Below are 18,252 nucleotides of genomic sequence, written 5' to 3' on the forward strand. Positions count from 1 at the left end.
TCTAACGTACTTGGATTGTAATAAAATCCTATTAAACATGCCCATGACACAATGTGACACAATCTATGGGGCTGATCACATGCCCTCTCACAGGCTCTCAGACAGCTCAGTTTGGCCAGAGGCTCAAACTTCTTTATTTTGTAAAAGTGTTACACATATTTTCAGTTGTTTATTTGCACTGTAAAACATTTACATTTACATTTATTCATTTAGCAGACGCTCTTATCCAGAGCGACTTACAGGAGCAATTAGGGTTAAGTGCCTTGCTCAAGGGCACATCGACAGATTTTTCACCTAGTCGGCTCGGGGATTAGAACCAGCGACCTTTCGGTTACTGGCACAACGCTCTTAACCACTAAGCTACCTGCCGCCCCAAAAAGAGTTACACATTTTCAGTGGTTTATTTGCACTGTTCCATCTTATCCTAACTTGATCAGGATCATCTCACAGAAAGAGATCCTCTTATTAGGTATGGGTCACTCACAACAGCCAAAACACTGATGTATGAGGTGTAATAAGAAGATGTTACCAGTCCACAATAGCTTTTTCAATACTATGAATTTGCATGACCTCACCACATCTATCATTGCCTAACTGGAGCAATGATCTAAACTAACTCTTGAGTATATTGCAACGATACCTTAATAAGCATTTAGGGCCCCAAAAGAGCTCCTGTGAAACTACATTTCACTTCAGTCTTTTTACCCTGCAAAGGAGACAAGTGAGTTCAATTTAACCAATGGTTGAGTGGCCCGTCTAATTACCATGGCCATGTCCTAATGATGCTAGCCTGTGGGTCTGCCGCTACTGCTGCTCTATCCAGAGCTCTGGAGACTCCATGGGGGGATGGGTGACCATGGAGCAGGGGTGAGGACTGGAGAAGAGGGGAGACTGAGGAAGCTGTCCACCCTGCTCAGTGATCTCTCCAGACGTGGATGCCTGCCTGTCCAAACTCATTGAACAAATACATTGATGATAATGTGCTATTAGCAAAATTATTGCTGCGGTCTAACTAGAAAAGTATGTGTTAATCATGACACAGAAAATACAAGATATGTTGCTCTATCTGTCTTTCAGTTGAGTTGGTCAATATATCCAGTATTCAAAAGATGGCTTTGTAAACCACGTATACTCCCCTCCGTATGTATTTGGACAGTGAAGCTAAAACGTTTAATTTGGCTTCTATACTCCAGCATTTTGGATTTGAGATCAAATGTTTTATATGAGGCGACAGTACAGAATGTCACATTTTATTTGAGGGTGTTTTCATACATATCTGTTTTATCTGTAGTTATATCATAACCCCAAGAAAATCCTAACCTCCCCTGTTAATTGTAATGGTGAGAGGTTAGTGTGTTTTGGGGGCATGATCTTTGTGCATCTGTAACTTTCTCACTCATTATTATTCACGATTCATTCATGATTATCTGTAATCATGGTAGTAGAAGTGTTTCGAAACATATTCTATTTTTATTTACAATAAAAGTAACTCCAAAATGACACAATACATTATTTACCATGAATTTCTATTTGGCACAACATATTCCAAAACGCAACCAAAGCAAACTGCAAATGCATCCACCAAGTTTGTAGTCACAAGCTTGATGTAGTCATTGCATGCTAGGAATATGGGACCAAATACTCAACTTTTGACTAAATGTAATACACTTTAAGTGAATTTGTCCAAATACTTATTGTACCTTCAAATGGGGGGACTAGATAAATAAAGTGCATTCATTTCTAAATGGTAAAACAGATATGTTTGAATTTACCCTCAATTAAAAGGTGACATTTTGTAAAGGGAAAGGAAAGTCAGTTGTACAACTGAATGCATTCAACTGAAATGTGCCTTTCGCATTTAACCCAACCCCTCTGAATCAGAGAGGTGCTGGGTGCTGCTTTAATCGACATCCACGTCATCGGCGCCTGACGTATTGTCATATAAAACATTTGATCTCAAATCCAAAATGCTGGAGTATAGAGCCAAATTAAAAGTTTTAGCTTCACTGTCCAAATAAATACATAGGAGAGTGTATAATTATCCCAACAGTTTATGTTTGATATACTAAAGAGCAGGCTGGGCTGCAGCGAGGGGGATCAGGGTTCCAAGCATTCCACACTAGAGAGTCTCGATCCCAGGGCAGGAATGTGCAGCAAAAGGCTGGGGCTGGAGGTATGGTAGAGTAGAGTGATGTAGATGGAAAAACAAACAGCTCACGGCTGCCGTGCCGTGCCATCCTCACCCCCTGTTTCTCCTGGCCTGCCTGACTGATCTGAGTTCAGCCTAAGGATATAACCCGAGAGAGTCTGTGTGAGAGAGAGTGTCTCAGGTACAGGGGCAGAGCAGGGTCAAACGAGGCCGGGTTCTCTACTCAACATGTGGTTTTAATCATCAGCCCAGGCACAGGGGAGGTGCTGAATGTTTACACAGCTAACGGGAATCCGGGGTAATTCAAACATTACTCATCGCATGAGCCTCCCAGACGCTCTCTGTTGTTTGCATTCATGGGCCGGGGTTCATGTGAACTGGGGAAGTTTGGGGTTTTCGTGTTGCTACTGTCGCTACTGTACCTTTTGTACAGTACCTATTTGAAAATAGGTAGAAGGGCTTTGCTTAGGCTACTTGTTGTAGTGTCATTGTTATAGTGGTGGAGGTATTTTTGCACTGGCTGTATTCGTGTTGTTGCCATTGTATTGCTACCGGTATGCTCTGCCACAGTGGGAACATTTGTAAATTAACAGTATTGGCACAATGTCAAAGAAAGAATGATGATAGTGAATGACAACAGGCATGACTGGTGCAAAAAGTGTTAATGAGTTCAGTTGTGGGCAGCATTGTACAGTATTTGATGTGTGAACGAATGGGAGTCCCCTTGCCTGTGATGCACTGTAGGAAGTTGGAGCGCTGAACACTTGATTGGATGTCTGCATGGTTGCACAATCACGAACAAAGGTCGCCTTAACTGCGGACTCGTCCCTTTGTTTCCCAACATGCAAACATGCAGGAAGTTGGGCATACCCACACACAACACTCCCACAAGTAGTGGAGCAGGATATTATTTTAGGGTTGGAGACTGGGAGTGAGGGGGGGTGGGGTTGGAATTGTACGGCCCTTTAATTCTGACCCAATTTTTGCTGAATGTAGATTGTAATGAGCAGAGTGTCTGTCTGTCTGTCACTTATCGTCATCCCATGGAAAACACTCTGGGGCACATTCTTTTTGGGCTTATTCACCCAGAACAGGCTATGAGTGGAAAGAGGATTCCAGTACACTTGAATAGGTCTGCCGCAAATAGAGGAGGGTCTAACGTGGGTGTATTCCTTACTCCCAATAACACACACACACACACACACACACACACACACACACACACACACACACACAGTGTCATTTGTAGAACAGAGAGCAGTAGCAGTTGGAAAACCCTGATGACTTTGACTGAGGCACACATTCTAACCAGGACATCCCAAAATGGGACCACAGTACTGAAAAGAGATCTGCGAGAGACGGCCTGTACTAACTGGGATAAAACAGGTTTTGTGTTTTTTGTTCCGTGGTCAGGAATTTCTGTGGTTTTTGAGGGTTGGAGTAGCTTTGGAATTTTGGGGGGGAAAGTTTGAGAAAGAGCTCCAGTCTCTGAGGTTTTATTTGACTGGTTTTTGTACACAACACTACACCTATTTAAAGCTCTGAACAAGCAGTTCTCTGTTGAGAGTAAGCCTTCTTCTTTTAAAGAAATCAACTCTAAAAAAGTGTTTGCCGTATGATAATGGTTTCAAATCTGCTGTGCAAGTGGTGGTTGTTAAAAATTAAGTAAGAGACAAGTAATTTCACAGAAATATTACAATTTGATGATACTTGCAATATGCAGTAATTTTCTCTCAATTACTTTGGATAAGTAATCAGGACAAGTTATGTGTTTGCATTGTTTGTACCACTTTTTTTTTTTTTTACATGAAAAAGTCACGTGAAAAACAACATAACTTGTTTTCGGACACGTGTGAACAAATCACATGAAAAATGTTTTATGTTTACATAAGTCCGACACGTGGTTTCCGGACATACAGTGGGGAGAACAAGTATTTGATACACTGCCGATTTTGCAGGTTTTCCTACTTACAAAGCATGTAGAGGTCTGTAATTTTTATCATAGGTACACTTCAACTGTGAGAGACGGAATCTAAAACAAAAATCCAGAACATCACATTGTATGATTTTTAAGTAATTCATTTGCATTTTATTGCATGACATAAGTATTTGATACATCAGAAAAGCAGAACTTAATATTTGGTACAGAAACCTTTGTTTGCAATTACAGAGATCATACGTTTCCTGTAGGTCTTGACCAGGTTTGCACACACAGCAGCAGGGATTTTGGCCCACTCCTCCATACAGACCTTCTCCAGATCCTTCAGGTTTCGGGGCTGTCGCTGGGCAATACGGACTTTCAGCTCCCTCCAAAGATTTTCTATTGGGTTCAGGTCTGGGGACTGGCTAGGCCACTCCAGGACCTTGAGATGCTTCTTACGGAGCCACTCCTTAGTTGCCCTGGCTGTGTGTTTCGGGTCGTTGTCATGCTGGAAGACCCAGTCACGACCCATCTTCAATGTCTTACTGAGGGAATGAGGTTGTTGGCCAAGATCTCACGATACATGGCCCCATCCATCCTCCCCTCAATACGGTGCAGTCGTCCTGTCCCCTTTGCAGAAAAGCATCCCCAAAGAATGATGTTTCCACCTCCATGCTTCACGGTTGGGATGGTGTTGTTGGGGTTGTACTCATCCTTCTTCTTCCTCCAAACACGGCGAGTGGAGTTTAGACCAAAAAGCTCTATTTTTGTCTCATCAGACCACATGACATTCTCCCATTCCTCCTCTGGATCATCCAGATGGTCATTGGCAAACTTCAGACGGGCCTGGACATGCGCTGGCTTGAGCACGGGGACCTTGCGTGCGCTGCAGGATTTTAATCCATGACGGCGTAGTGTGTTACTAATGGTTTTCTTTGAGACTGTGGTCCCAGCTCTCTTCAGGTCATTGACCAGGTCCTGCCGTGTAGTTCTGGGCTGATCCCTCACCTTCCTCATGATCATTGATGCCCCACGAGGTGAGATCTTGCATGGAGCCCCAGACCGAGGGTGATTGACCGTCATCTTGAACTTCTTCCATTTTCTAATAATTGCGGCAACAGTTGTTGCCTTCTCACCAAGCTGCTTGCCTATTGTCCTGTAGCCCATCCCAGCCTTGTGCAGGTCTACAATTTTATCCCTGATGTCCTTACACAGCTCTCTGGTCTTGGCCATTGTGGAGAGGTTGGAGTCTGTTTGATTGAGTGTGTGGACAGGTGTCTTTTATACAGGTAACAAGTTCAAACAGGTGCAGTTAATACAGGTAATGAGTGGAGAACAGGAGGGTTTCTTAAAGAAAAACTAACAGGTCTGTGAGAGCCAGAATTCTTACTGGTTGGTAGGTGATCAAATACTTATGTCATGCAATAAAATGCAAATTAATTACTTAAAAATCATACAATGTGATTTTCTGGATTTTTGTTTTAGATTCCGTCTCTCACAGTTGAAGTGTACCTATGATAAAAATTACAGACCTCTACATGCTTTGTAAGTAGGAAAACCTGCAAAATCGGCAGTGTATCAAATACTTGTTCTCCCCACTGTATGTGAAGTTTCACATGTACATTTTTCACGTGTTTTTCAATCCTTTGAAGAAAAAAAATCCCCACTTGACTTTTTTCTTTTTTCTAACTTTTTCTTAACACTTTATTTTTAACCACTTCCAGCTACGTCTGGTTTCCCATCCAGGGACCAGCCAGGACCGACCTTGCTTAGCTTCAGAGGCAAACCAACAGTGGGATGCAGGGTGCTATGTTTCTGGAATGAATGTGCCAAAACTTGCATCGAAAGCAAAGGCCAGGGTAACATAACCAAAGATGAAGACATTTTATTTAATCGTGTTATCATTTTTCTTTTTTATCACAGATTTCTTGGGGGGGCATCCATTTACAATTTATTTGTTCTCACATTTCGAAATTATTTCCTTGCAATATTTTGTTTTGTTATGAATACTTTTGGGTTTATGTTTTGCTTTCAATGTAATTATTTTTGTTTGCAATAACTACACATTTTGTTCTCGACTTCAGAAGTTTTGTTTGATATTAGTGGCACAAAAGTAACTCACTCACTAAAGGATTGCACCATATAATAATACTATTACTCTATTAAAGATGTGTAACAGGCAGTGACCTTCGTACAGCAGAACTATGTTGCCATTTGAACATAATCCATTATCCTGCACCCAAAACATTTATTCTGTCCATTGTTCCGCGAATGTCCCACAAAATCACACCCTTGTCCCGCATTTGGTATTTTTAGATGTGTTCACCCTAATTCCACCAGTGAAAACATTGCTTCTGCAACATGTTAACACCATCTTTTCACATGTGAGGAGAATACCATTATTTCAACCCCACATTTGTCCAGAACAGACTATGGGAGGCGCACAGTACTACATAGAGCCATGACTACATGGAACTCTAATCCACATCAGGTAACTAATGCAAGTAGTAAAATTAGATTTAAAAAACAGATTAAAAAACACCTTATGGAACAGCGGGGACTGTGAAGCAACACAAACATAGGCGCAGACACATGCACACACACGATAACATACGCACTATACACACACGTACACATGGATTTTTGTACTGTAGATATGTGGTAGTGGTGGAGTAGGGGCCTGAGGGCACACAGTGTGTTGTGAAATTTGTGAATGTATTGTAATGTTTTAAAAATGGTATGAACTGCCTTAATTTTGCTGGACCCCAGGAAGAGTGGCAGCAGCTTGGCAGCAGCTAATGGGGATCCATAATAAATACAAATACAAAAGTAAGATTTTCACAGTTGGAGTTTTCTTACATGTGAAACTGCAAATTTGATTTTCACTATCACAAGTGGAATTGCAAGTTCACATGTGAAAAACAATCACATGTGGATGTTTTTCATATATGAACCTGGAAATGATATATTTTTTAATTGAAATTTTAAACATACAATCCACCTGCAATGAAGCCTCTCAACATTTACATTACGTTTATTTAGCAGACGCTCCCATACAGAGCGACCCACAGGAGCAAGTGCCCCACTCAAGCGCACATCGACAGATCCCTCACCCAGTTGACTCAGGGACTCGAACCAGCGACCTCTCGGCTACTGGCCCAACGCTCCCAACCGCCAGGCTACCTGCCACCCCCAATCATCCAACCAAACGCTCCCAGTCCCCCCAAATTCGATTTTCACGTGATGGATTTTCACACGTGAACTTGCAATTCCCCATGCGAAAGTGAGATTTTCAAATGTGGACTTTGTTTACATAAGAAACGCCAAATGTGATTTTCACGTGAATGTTTTTCATGTGAAAATGCAATTCCAACTTGTTCAAGTGAGATTTTTACATGTGAATGTTTTTTACGTGAAGCTGTATATCCGATTTACACGTGAACGTTTTTAACATGTGAAACCGCAAATTTCACATGTGAAACTGCAATTCAAATGTGAGGTGAAAACAAGCTATTCTCCTCACATGTGAAAAGGTGGTGTTAACATGTGAACTCTAAATTTAATACGTGAAAATACGGTTTTATGTGTGAAATTTAAGCTCAACGTGAAAACAGCTATTTCACATCTGGAAATGTCATTCCACATTTTTTATAAGGGAATTCTTACAACAAAGCTAAATACTACATTGCAAAATCACAGGACAATATAATACTGTGTGTGTGTGTGTGCGCGCCTCTCTAACCAGCTGGGCTGCAAAAAGCTCTGCCTACACACAGCTCCACTCCTACACACTCAGACACTCTTATACAGTGATGAGTCACATGCCCCCTTCTTCCACTTTTGTTCCCACTCCACCCTGTTGGGATACACCGACCCCATACACACACTCACCAAGGACATACCGGTACATACAGTGCCTTCATCTCAAGTTCACAGAAATCACACACATATTTGTACACAAAATTATACATTTCAAGTACATGATGATCTTTCTACACATTTGTTTCCATCAATGTGTCCTGACATTGAACCTAAGAAAGTTGTAGCTTAGCCGAGCTCTTATGAGAAGAGTGACCTCTTTATGTCTACAGTTCAGCAAGGAGGCCAGTGTGTGACATCAGCAACAATGTCTCCCTGCATTCTCATCAAGTGGCTGCCAGTCAAAAGGTGACCACAGGACACAGCAGCTTAAAGACATGCTCCGGAACTTTTTAAACCTCCCGCTTTGAGATGGATGTGTCAATGTGTGGTTCACACATGCATAATCTATGAGCAGAATTACTGTCTTACCTCAATTAGCCACGAAATCCCTAGTTTGAAAGCAACTGTTTTTCTGGAAGCTGTGCTGTGCTCCATTTTCCCTACATTTTCCCCCATGTGGGCCAGCCCCCCAGCAATTCAAGTTCGAGCCAATGAGCTTAAGTCCCTCACCATTTGAGTGACAGCTAGCAAGATGTACACACAGCAGAGAGAGAGAGAGAGAGAGAGAGAGCAATTACATGGTGCACATATGTGATGTAGTAGGCAATTTTCGGGGACGCTTGTGAGCACTACTTTCAGAACTACTGGCTAAAAAGTATACAAAAGTACCGGAGAATCTCTTTAATGACCTGAGATGTAGTGAAGGGATACAAGAGAGGGAGGGGGGGGGGGGGGTGGGTCAGTGTTTAAGAAACTCAATTAAAGAAGGAGGATGAGTTGAGAAAGGGAAGGCGATGGGCCGGAGGTAATTGTAGGGGAGTGAGCAGGATATGGGAGGATGAGCAATTTTGGGTTGGCAGAGAGAGGGGCCTGTGGTACAGAGCTGGCCACAGTGGGAAAACAGCATGGCCTAGTGGTGATGGATTTAAAAAAAAATAATATGCCATTTAGCAGACGCTTTTATCCAAAGCGACTTACAATCATGCGTGCATACATTTTTTGTGTATGGGTGGTCCCGGGGATCGAACCCACTACCTTGGCGTTACAAGCACCGTGCTCTACCAGCTGAGCTACAGAGGACCACATGGATGAGAGGGGGTGAAAGAGAACTTGGGCTCATCCTTCTCTTATGTTATAGAGGTAAAGCCAGTAGTTTTTCCAGACCATGTGATGTAACACCGACAGTGCCTTCAGAAAGTATTCACACCCCTTGACTTATTCCACATTTTGTTGTGTTACAGCCTGAATTCAGTTTTTTATTCTACAAATAATACCCCAAAATGACAAAGTGAAGACATGTTTTTAGAAAGTTTGGCAAATGTTTTGAAAATGAAATACAGAAATATCTCATTTACATGAGTATTCATAACCCTGAGTCAATACAAAGTAGAAGCACCTTTGGCAGTGATTACAGCTGTGAGTCTTTCTGGGTAAGTCTCTTAAGAGCTTTCCACATCTGGATTGTGCAACATTTGCCCATGAATATTTTGAAAATTCTTCAAGCTCTGTCAAATTGGTTGTTGGTCAATGCTAGACAACCATTTTCAGGTCTTGCCACAGATTTTCAAGTAGGTTTAAGTCAAAACTGTAACTCGGCCACTCAGGAACATTCACTGTCTTCTTGGTAAGCAACTCCAGTGTAGATTTGGCCTTGTGTTTTAGGTTATTGTCCTACTGAAAGGTGAATTGATCTCTCTGGTGGAAAGAAGACTGAACCAGGTTTTCCTGTAGGAATTTGCCTGTGCTTAGCTCCATTCCATTTCTTTTTTTATCCTGAAAAACTCCCCAGTCCTAAACGATTACAAGCATACCCATAACATGATGCAACCACCACTATGTGTGAAAATATGAGGAATGGTACTCAGTAATGTGTTGTATTGGTTTTGCCCCAAACATAACACTTTGTATTCAGGACAAAAAGTGAAGTGCTTTGCCACATTTTTTGCAGTATCACTTTAGTGCCTTGTTGTAAACAAGATGCATGTTTTGGAATATTTTTATACGGTACGGGCTTCCTTCTTTTCACTCGTGTCAATTAGGTTAGGATTGTGGATGAACTACAATTTTGTTGATCCTTCCTCAGTTTTCTCCTATCACAGCCATTCAACTCTAACTGTTTTAAAGTCACCATTGGCTTCATGGTGAAATCCCTGAGTGGTTTCCTTCCTCTCTGGCAACTGAGTTAGGAAGGACGCCTGTATCTTTGTAGTGACTGGGTGTATTAATACACCATCGAAAGTGTAATTAATAACTTCACCATGCTAGGTTTAATCCATTTTAAATTCAGGCTGTAACACAAACATGTTTGGAAAAAGTCCAGGGGTATGAATACTTTCTGAAGGCACTGTAGTTATATGCCATAGACATCACAGACAGTCCAACATCTTCATTCTCTACCCTTCGTTCAGATGGGGTATTTGTGGAGAAATCTACCTCTCTCATCTAATTTAGTCTAAACTCATTTACGTAGGAGGCAGAGTGCTGATCTTTATTAGACCATACAAAGGATGACTTGTTATTGAAGTTGGGCTGTTTGGACATGGACTTAATGATCAACTATGCAGTCAGGATTTTAGTCATACAACAACATTTAGAAAACTTAAATGCATAGTAGTGAACAGATGTCTCACCCCTACATCTGCTCTGAGAGGCACACTGAAGAAAACAAGCAACATTCAGTGTCTTAATGATACATTATCTATGGGATTTTTTTGTGGATTGTCATTCAAATACTCACATCCGAGTGGACAATGGCCTTTATTTCTATAACTTGTTGTTTATTTAATTCCTTGCAGATATCCAAGAATGTTACATGGTGACCCTGCAACTGAACACAACACAGAACGGTGTGCTGGAGGCCAGTGCTGAGGATGCGGGGGAGGTGAGAAACTTAGATAAAGGCCTGCTTCTCTTTATCAGTCAACCTGTACACAATGCAAAAATATGTAAACTGGATACCAGTCGTATGCCTTTACAAATACTCTGTACATCTTACATAACGCACAAAATATACTTTAGTGATCCTCGCTTATATGAGCCACGTTACAATTCCCACCAAGTGGTTAATCCTATTGCTGCGATGCGTAGGGTGTTTTGCCTTTCACTCCCCTGTCCCGCCGTTTGCTACATTGGTGTCAGAAGTGAGGAGAGAGAGAGAGGGGGAGAGAGAGAGAAAGTAGTGGTTGTCTGGGAGAGATGGAGAGTGAGTGATATGCAGAGAGAAAGTAGTGGTTGTCTGGGAGAGATAGATGAAGACAGACACCACAACATTAGTCAGTTCAGCAATGGTAACACCATGTGGTCATCAGTGGGCTGCTGATAACAATGTCACCCAGTCCTTACATTACAAGTGTTTGCAATCACATCACATGGTCACTGCCAGTAATAATTATAGACAAGCTTTGGAAAAATAACCACTGAGAAATTTGGTAGAAAGTAGTGGCTCCTCAGAGGAGGAAGGGAAGGACCAATTTAAATAGTGAAACATTAAAAAAGTATATTCACGTCACCAAATAACTGATTAAAACACACTGTTTTGCAATTAAGTTCTACAGTAGCCTCAACAGCATCCTCTGGCTACATTGACTTCAATACAAAACCTAGGAGGCTCATGGTTCTCATCCCCTTCCATAGACTTACACAGTAATTATGACAACTTCCGGAGGACGGCCTCCAACCTATCAGAGCTCTTTATAATTTTATGACTGATAAATACCAACTATCAGTTACCTAGATCATGGATGGGCAACTGGCGTCATGCAGCCTGCGGCCCCCCTTTTGTAGGCCCGCGGATCAATATATAAGTGGAGGCATGCATTTGGTGTATTTGATACCATTCAACTTATTCCGCTCCAGCCATTACCACGAGCCCGTCCTCCCCAATTAACGTGCCACCAACTTCCTGTGTAATATATTCAGTGCATTCGGAAAGTATTCAGACCCCTTGACTTTTTTTCCACATTTTGTTATGTTACAGCCTTATTCTAAAATTGATTAAATGAAGTTCAAATAATTGAACCAACGTCGATCAATTAGTTGTTTAAAAAAAACAAAATAAACGAAATGTTGGTTAATCGCTCAGCACTACACTAAATTGAGAAGATGTCATTATGTTGTGTTTTGGTGATTAAACCAATGTATTAATTATAATTCACAGTAAACTTATATTTTGGATCAATGGCTGTGTAGTGAAAGATACAAACAAAATGAATGCAAAATGAAAGGGTTTGAATGTAAGACTGACTGCGTTACAAGTGTTACTAGTTTGGAGTTTTGTACTACGAGATTAGAAAATTCGCCACATACAGTGGGTATAGAAAGTCACCACCCCCTTTCAAAATGTTCACCTTTTGTTGCCTTACAGCCTGAAATGAAAACACATAAAATTATACTTTTTCCAGCTTTATTTACACCCACAATATCCAATCTGAAAATTAATTACAAGTTTTTTTACTTTATTTAACCAGGTAAGCCAGTTGAGAACAAGTTCTCATTTACAACTGCGACCTGGCCAAGATAAAGCAAAGCAGTGCGATAAAAACAGCAACACAGAGTTACATATGGGGTAAAACAAAACATAATGTCAAAAATACAACAGAAAATAAATATACAGTGTGTGCAAATGTAGCAATTTATGGAGGTAAGGCAATAAATAGGCCATAGTGCAAAATAATGACAATTAGTATTAACACTGGAATAATAGATGTGCAAGAGATGATGTGCAAATAGAGATACTGGGGTGCAAATGAGCAAAATATATAACAATATGGGGATGAGGTAGTTGGGTGGGCTAATTTCAGATGGGCTGTGTACAGGTGCAGTGATCGGTAAGGTGCTCTGACAACTGATGCTTAAAGTTAGTGAGGGAGATAAGAGTCTCCAGCTTCAGAGATTTTTGCAGTTCGTTCCAGTCATTGGCAGCAGAGAACTGGAAGGAATGGCGGCCAAAGGAGGTGTTGGCTTTGGGGATGACCAGTGAGAAATACCTGCTGGAGCGCAGACCAAGGGTGGGTGTTGCTATGGTGACCAGTGAGCTAAGATAAGGCAGGGATTTGCCTAGCAGTGATTTATAGATGGCCTGGAGCCAGTGGGTTTGGCGACGAATATGTAGTGAGGACCAGCCAACAAGAGCATACAGGTCACAGTGGTGGGTAGTATATGGGGCATTGGTGACAAAACGGATGGCACTGTGATCCAATTTGCTGAGTAGAGTGTTGGAGGCTATTTTGTAAATGACATCGCCGAAGTGAAGGATCGGTAGGATAGTCAGTTTTACGAGGGCATGTTTGGCAGCATGAGTGAAGGAGACTTTGTTGCGAAATAGGAAGCCGATTCTAGATTTAACTTTGGATTGGAGATGCTTAATGTGAGTCTGGAAGGAGAATTTACAGTCTAACCAGACACCTAGGTATTTGTAGTTGTCCACATACTCTAGGTCAGACCCATCGAGAGTAGCGATTCTAGTCGGGTGGGCGGGTGCCAGCAGCGTTCGATTGAAGAGCATGCATTTCGTTTTACTAGTGTTTAAGAGCAGTTGGAGGCTACGGAAGGAGTGTTGTATGGCATTGAAGCTCGTTTGGAGGTTTGTTAACACAGTGTCCAATGAAGGGCCAGATGTATACAAAATGGTGTCGTCTGCGTAGAGGTGGATCTGAGAGTCACCAGCAGCAAGAGCGACATCATTGATATACACAGAGAAAAGAGTTGGCCCCATGATTGAACCCTGTGGCACCCCCATAGAGACTGCCATAGGTCCAGACAACAGGCCCTCCGATTTGACACATTGAACTCTATCTGAGAAGTAGTTGGTGAACCAGGCGAGGCAGTCATTTGAGAAACCAAGGCTATTTAGTCTGCCAATAAGAATGCGGTGGTTGACAGAGTCGAAAGCCTTGGCCAGGTCGATGAAGACGGCTGCACAGTACTGTCTATTATCGATCGCAGTTATAATATCATTTTGGACCTTGAGCGTGGCTGAGGTGCACCCATGACCAGCTCAGAAACCGGATTGCATAGCGAAGAAGTTACGGTGTGATTCGAAATGGTCGGTGATCTGTTTGTTAACTTGGCTTTCAAAAACTTTTGAAAGGCAGGGCAGGATGGATATAGGTCTGTAACAGTTTGGATCTAGAGTGTCACCACCTTTGAAGAGGGGGATGACCACGGCAGCTTTCCAATCAGGCTAGTAATAGGGGTTGCGTCAATTTATGCTGCTATTTTTAGAAAGAAAGGTTCCAGATTGTCTAGCCCAGATGATTTGTAGGGTCCAGATTTTGCAGCTCTTTCAGAACATCAGCTGTCTGAATGTGTGTGAAGGAGAAGAAGGGGGGGCATGGGCAAGTTGCAGCGGAGGGTGCAGAGCTGGTGGCCGGGGTAGTGGTAGCCAGGTGGAAAGCATGGCCAGCCGTAGCAAATGCTAATTCTCGATTATTGTAGATTTATCGGTGGTGATAGTGTTTCCTAGCCTCAGTGCAGTGGGCAGCTGGGAGGAGGTGCTCTTATTCTCCATGGACTTTACAGTGTCCCAAAACTTTTTGGAGTTAGTGCTACAGGATGCAAATTTCTGTTTGAAAAAGCTAGCCTTTGCTTTCCTAACTGCTGGTGTATATTGGTTCCTAACTTCCCTGAAAAGTTGCATATCGCGGGGGCTATTCGATGCTAATGCAGTACGCCACAGGATGTTTTTGTGCTGGTCAAGGGCAGTCAAGTCTTGAGGAGAACCAGGGGCTATATCTGTTCTTAGTTCTGAATTTTTTGAATGGGGCATGCTTATTTAAGATTGAGAGGAAAGCACTTTTAAAGAACAACCAGGCATCCTCTACTGACGGAATGAGATCGATATCCATCCAGGATACCTGGGCCAGGTCAATTAGGAAGGCCTGCTCGCTAAAGTGTTTTAGGGAGCGTTTGACAGTGATGAGGGGTGGTCGTTTGACCGCGGACCTGTTACGGACGCAGGCAATAAGGCAGTGATCGCTGAGATCCTGGTTGAAGACAGCGGAGGTGTATTTAGAGGGTAAGTTAGTCAGGATGATATCTATGAGGGTGCCCATGTTTACGGATTTAGGGTTGTACCTGGTAGGTTCCTTGATAATTTGTGTGAGATTGAGGGCATCTAGTTTGGATTGAAGGATGGCCGGGGTGTTAAGCATATCCCAGTTTAGGTCACCAAGCAGTACGAACTCTGAGGATAGATGGGGGGCAATCAATTCACATATGGTGTCCAGGGCACAGCTGGGGGCTGAGGGGGGTCTGTAGCAAGCAGCAACAGTGAGAGACTTGTTTCTGGAAAGGTGGATTGTCAAACTGTTTGGGCACAGACCTGGATAGTATGATAGAGCTCTGCAGGCTATCTCTACAGTAGATTGCAACTCCACCCCCTTTGGCAGTTCTATCTAGGCGGAAAATGTTGTAGTTGGGGATGGACATTTCTGACTTTTTGGTGGCCTTCCTAAGCCAGGATTCAGACACTGCTAGAACATCAGGGTTGACGGAGTGTGCTAACGCAGTGAATAACTCAAACTTAGGAAGGAGGCTTCTGATGTTAACGTGCAGAAAACCAAGGCTTTTACAGGTACAGAAGTCAACAAATGATAGCTCCTGGGGAGTAGGAGTGATACTGGGGGCTGCAGGGCCTGGGTTAGCCTCTACATCACCAGAGGAACAGAGGAGGACTAGAATAAGGATACGGCTAAAGGCTTTAAGAACTGGTCTTCTAGTACATTGGGTACAGAGAATAAAGGGAGCAGAATAGATTCAGGGCAATATGTACAGACAAGGATATGGAAGGATATGAGTACAGTGGAGGTAAACCTAAGCGTTGGGTAACAATGAAAGAGAGAGCCTCATTGGAGGCACCGATTGAGCCGGTCTCGGCGTGTATGGGGGGTGGAACAAAGGAGCTATTTGAGGCAGTTTGAGAGGGACTTGGGGTTCTACAGTGAAATTGTATAATAAGAACTAACTGGAACAGCAATAGGCAAGGCATATTGACATGGGAGAGAGGCATAAAGCAATCACAGGTGTTATTAGAGAGAGCTAAGACAACAACTGGTAATGGCAATGAAAGTTTGGGCTGAGGCTAAACAGATAAACAGGACAGGGTACCGTGTAAAGGAACAGTCCAGCAGGCATCAGCTGTGCAGCTGAGTGATCATAAGGTCCAGTGAACAGCAATATGTGAGTCCGAGAGCAGTTTAAATTGGTGCTACAGCACAGCGAGCAGGAAGCACGGCTGTTGTTTGCGTGTGCTAGCGGGTCGGGGCTAGCAGAAGGATCTTCGTGGTTGTCGCAACGGGAAGCCTGTTGAAACCACAGACGATTACGTCGGCAGACCGGTCATGATGGATCGGCGGGGCTCCGTGTCGACTCTAGGAGGTCCCGTCCGGTTGACAGAGAGGTAGATAGCCGGGAGATGTGCCTGACTCGAGGCTAGCTCAAGGCTGATTAGCCAACAACAACATCCATTTGGTTGCAGCTAGCTAGTTGCGATGATCCGGTGTTAAAGGTCCAGTGATTCAGTGATTCCGACAGAAAAACCGATATGTTCTGGGTCGATAACTCGCTGTGCAGACAGTGCAGACTGGCCAATAATAGTCCAGGCTAGAGCTGGCTGGTAGGTAGTGCAGGCCACGGACAATGGTGAAAAACCACTAATGGTGGCTAATAGCAAGTAGCTAGTTAGCTGGCTACTCCCGTCCGGTAGACAAAGAGGTAGATAGCCGGGATATGGTCCTGGCTCGAGGCTAGCTCAAGGCTAACTGGTGCTTGCTTCGGGGGCAATGGTGATTAGCCTTCAGCAACATCCATTTGGTTGCGGCTAGCTAGTTTTGATCCGGCGTTAAGGTCCAGTGATTCAGTTATTCCGGCAGAAAATCCGATGTTCTGGGTGAAAACCGCTAACGGTGGCTAATAGCAAGTAGCTAGTTAGCTAGTTAGCTGGCTAGCTAGTTTCAACTGGAGATTCTAGATAAAGGTGAGTCAATAATAGAATCCATTCCACATTGAGTGAGGCGGGTTGCAGGAAAGTATATTTAGTAGAAGGATGAAAAGTGTGATAGGGAAATATATACGTAAAATACAAAAAAAATACATAAAAACTGGCTATTTACACGGACACACAACAGAGAACATGACCGCACTGCTACGTCATCTTGGTATTAAGTAAAACAGTAAAATACCCTATTTGGATAAGTGAACACTCTCCCTTAGAATTGCAATTGCAAACTTGCTGCGGTATAACCAACCACCTTCCAGATCACAAATCAAGCTAATTGGCTTCCATCTGTGATCAATTGTAGTGACTTTGATTAGTTCAGAATAAAAGCAGTTGTTCATAGAGGACTCCACTGCTTAGTAGTGAAATTCAAAGCAAATAATCCACTATGGGCGGAAAGGTACTTTCAAAAGATCTACGAGATAAAGTTGTGGAAATGCACAAGTCAAGGGATGGATTTCAAAGGCTATCCCTCGGAGCACAGTTAAGACCATTATTAATAAGTGGAAGGCGTATGGCACCACCCAGACCCTGCATTGATCAGGCCGTCCCTCCAAACTGGATGACCGGGCAAGGAGGAGACTGATCAGAGAGGCTACCAAGAAGCCAATGGCGACTTTGAAGGAGCTTCAGGTCTTTATGGCAAAGACTGGTCAGTGTGTGTCAATGTGTGTGACCTCAATATCACAAGCGCTCCACAAATCTGGCCTCTATGGGAGGGTGGCAAGAAAAAACCACTCCTCAAAAAAAGCCACATTAAGTCTCGTTTGAGCTTTGCCAAAAAGCACATTGTAGATTCCGAGGCCAAGTGGCAAAAGGTGCTGTGGTCAGATGAGACCAAAATTGAACTTTTTGGCCTGAACACAAAATGATATGTCTGGCGAAAACCCATTACATCTTTCCACCCAAAGAACACCATGCCTACAGTAAAGCACGGCGGTGGCAGCATCCTGTTGTGGGGGTGTTTATCTTAAGCAGGGACTGGAGCACTTGTCAGGATAGAAGGGAAAATGGACAGTGCAAAATACTGGCAGGTTCTTGAGGAGAACCTGCAGCCCTCTGCCAGGAAGTTGAAAGTGGGAAGATGGTTCACTTTTCAACATGACAATGACCCGAAGCACACTGCCAAAGCAACCGTACAGTGGCTGAAGGACAAGAAGGTTAATGTCCTTGAGTGGCCTAGTCAGAGCCCCGACCTAAATCCCATCGAGAATCTGTGGAATGACTTGAAGAGTGCAGTCCATGAGCGGTCACAATGCAATTTGA

At 43.0% G+C, this 18,252-nt stretch overlaps 1 protein-coding gene across 1 annotated transcript in view; it reads left to right on the plus strand.

Moving 5' to 3' along the window:
* LOC311107717 (disks large homolog 3-like) overlaps nucleotides 1-18,252 on the plus strand; it is a gene marked incomplete at its 3' end in the record, with an annotated part of 100,177 nt that overhangs the window by 3,887 nt on the left and 78,038 nt on the right. The window contains exon 3 of the mRNA XM_084150233.1: nucleotides 10,787-10,872. Coding sequence (XP_084006359.1) covers nucleotides 10,787-10,872 — 86 coding nt within the window. The remainder of the gene's footprint in view (nucleotides 1-10,786; nucleotides 10,873-18,252) is intronic.

This window comes from Coregonus lavaretus, assembly GCF_964263955.1.
Source record: "Coregonus lavaretus genome assembly, chromosome: 32".
NCBI classification, from domain to species: Eukaryota; Metazoa; Chordata; class Actinopteri; order Salmoniformes; family Salmonidae; genus Coregonus; species Coregonus lavaretus.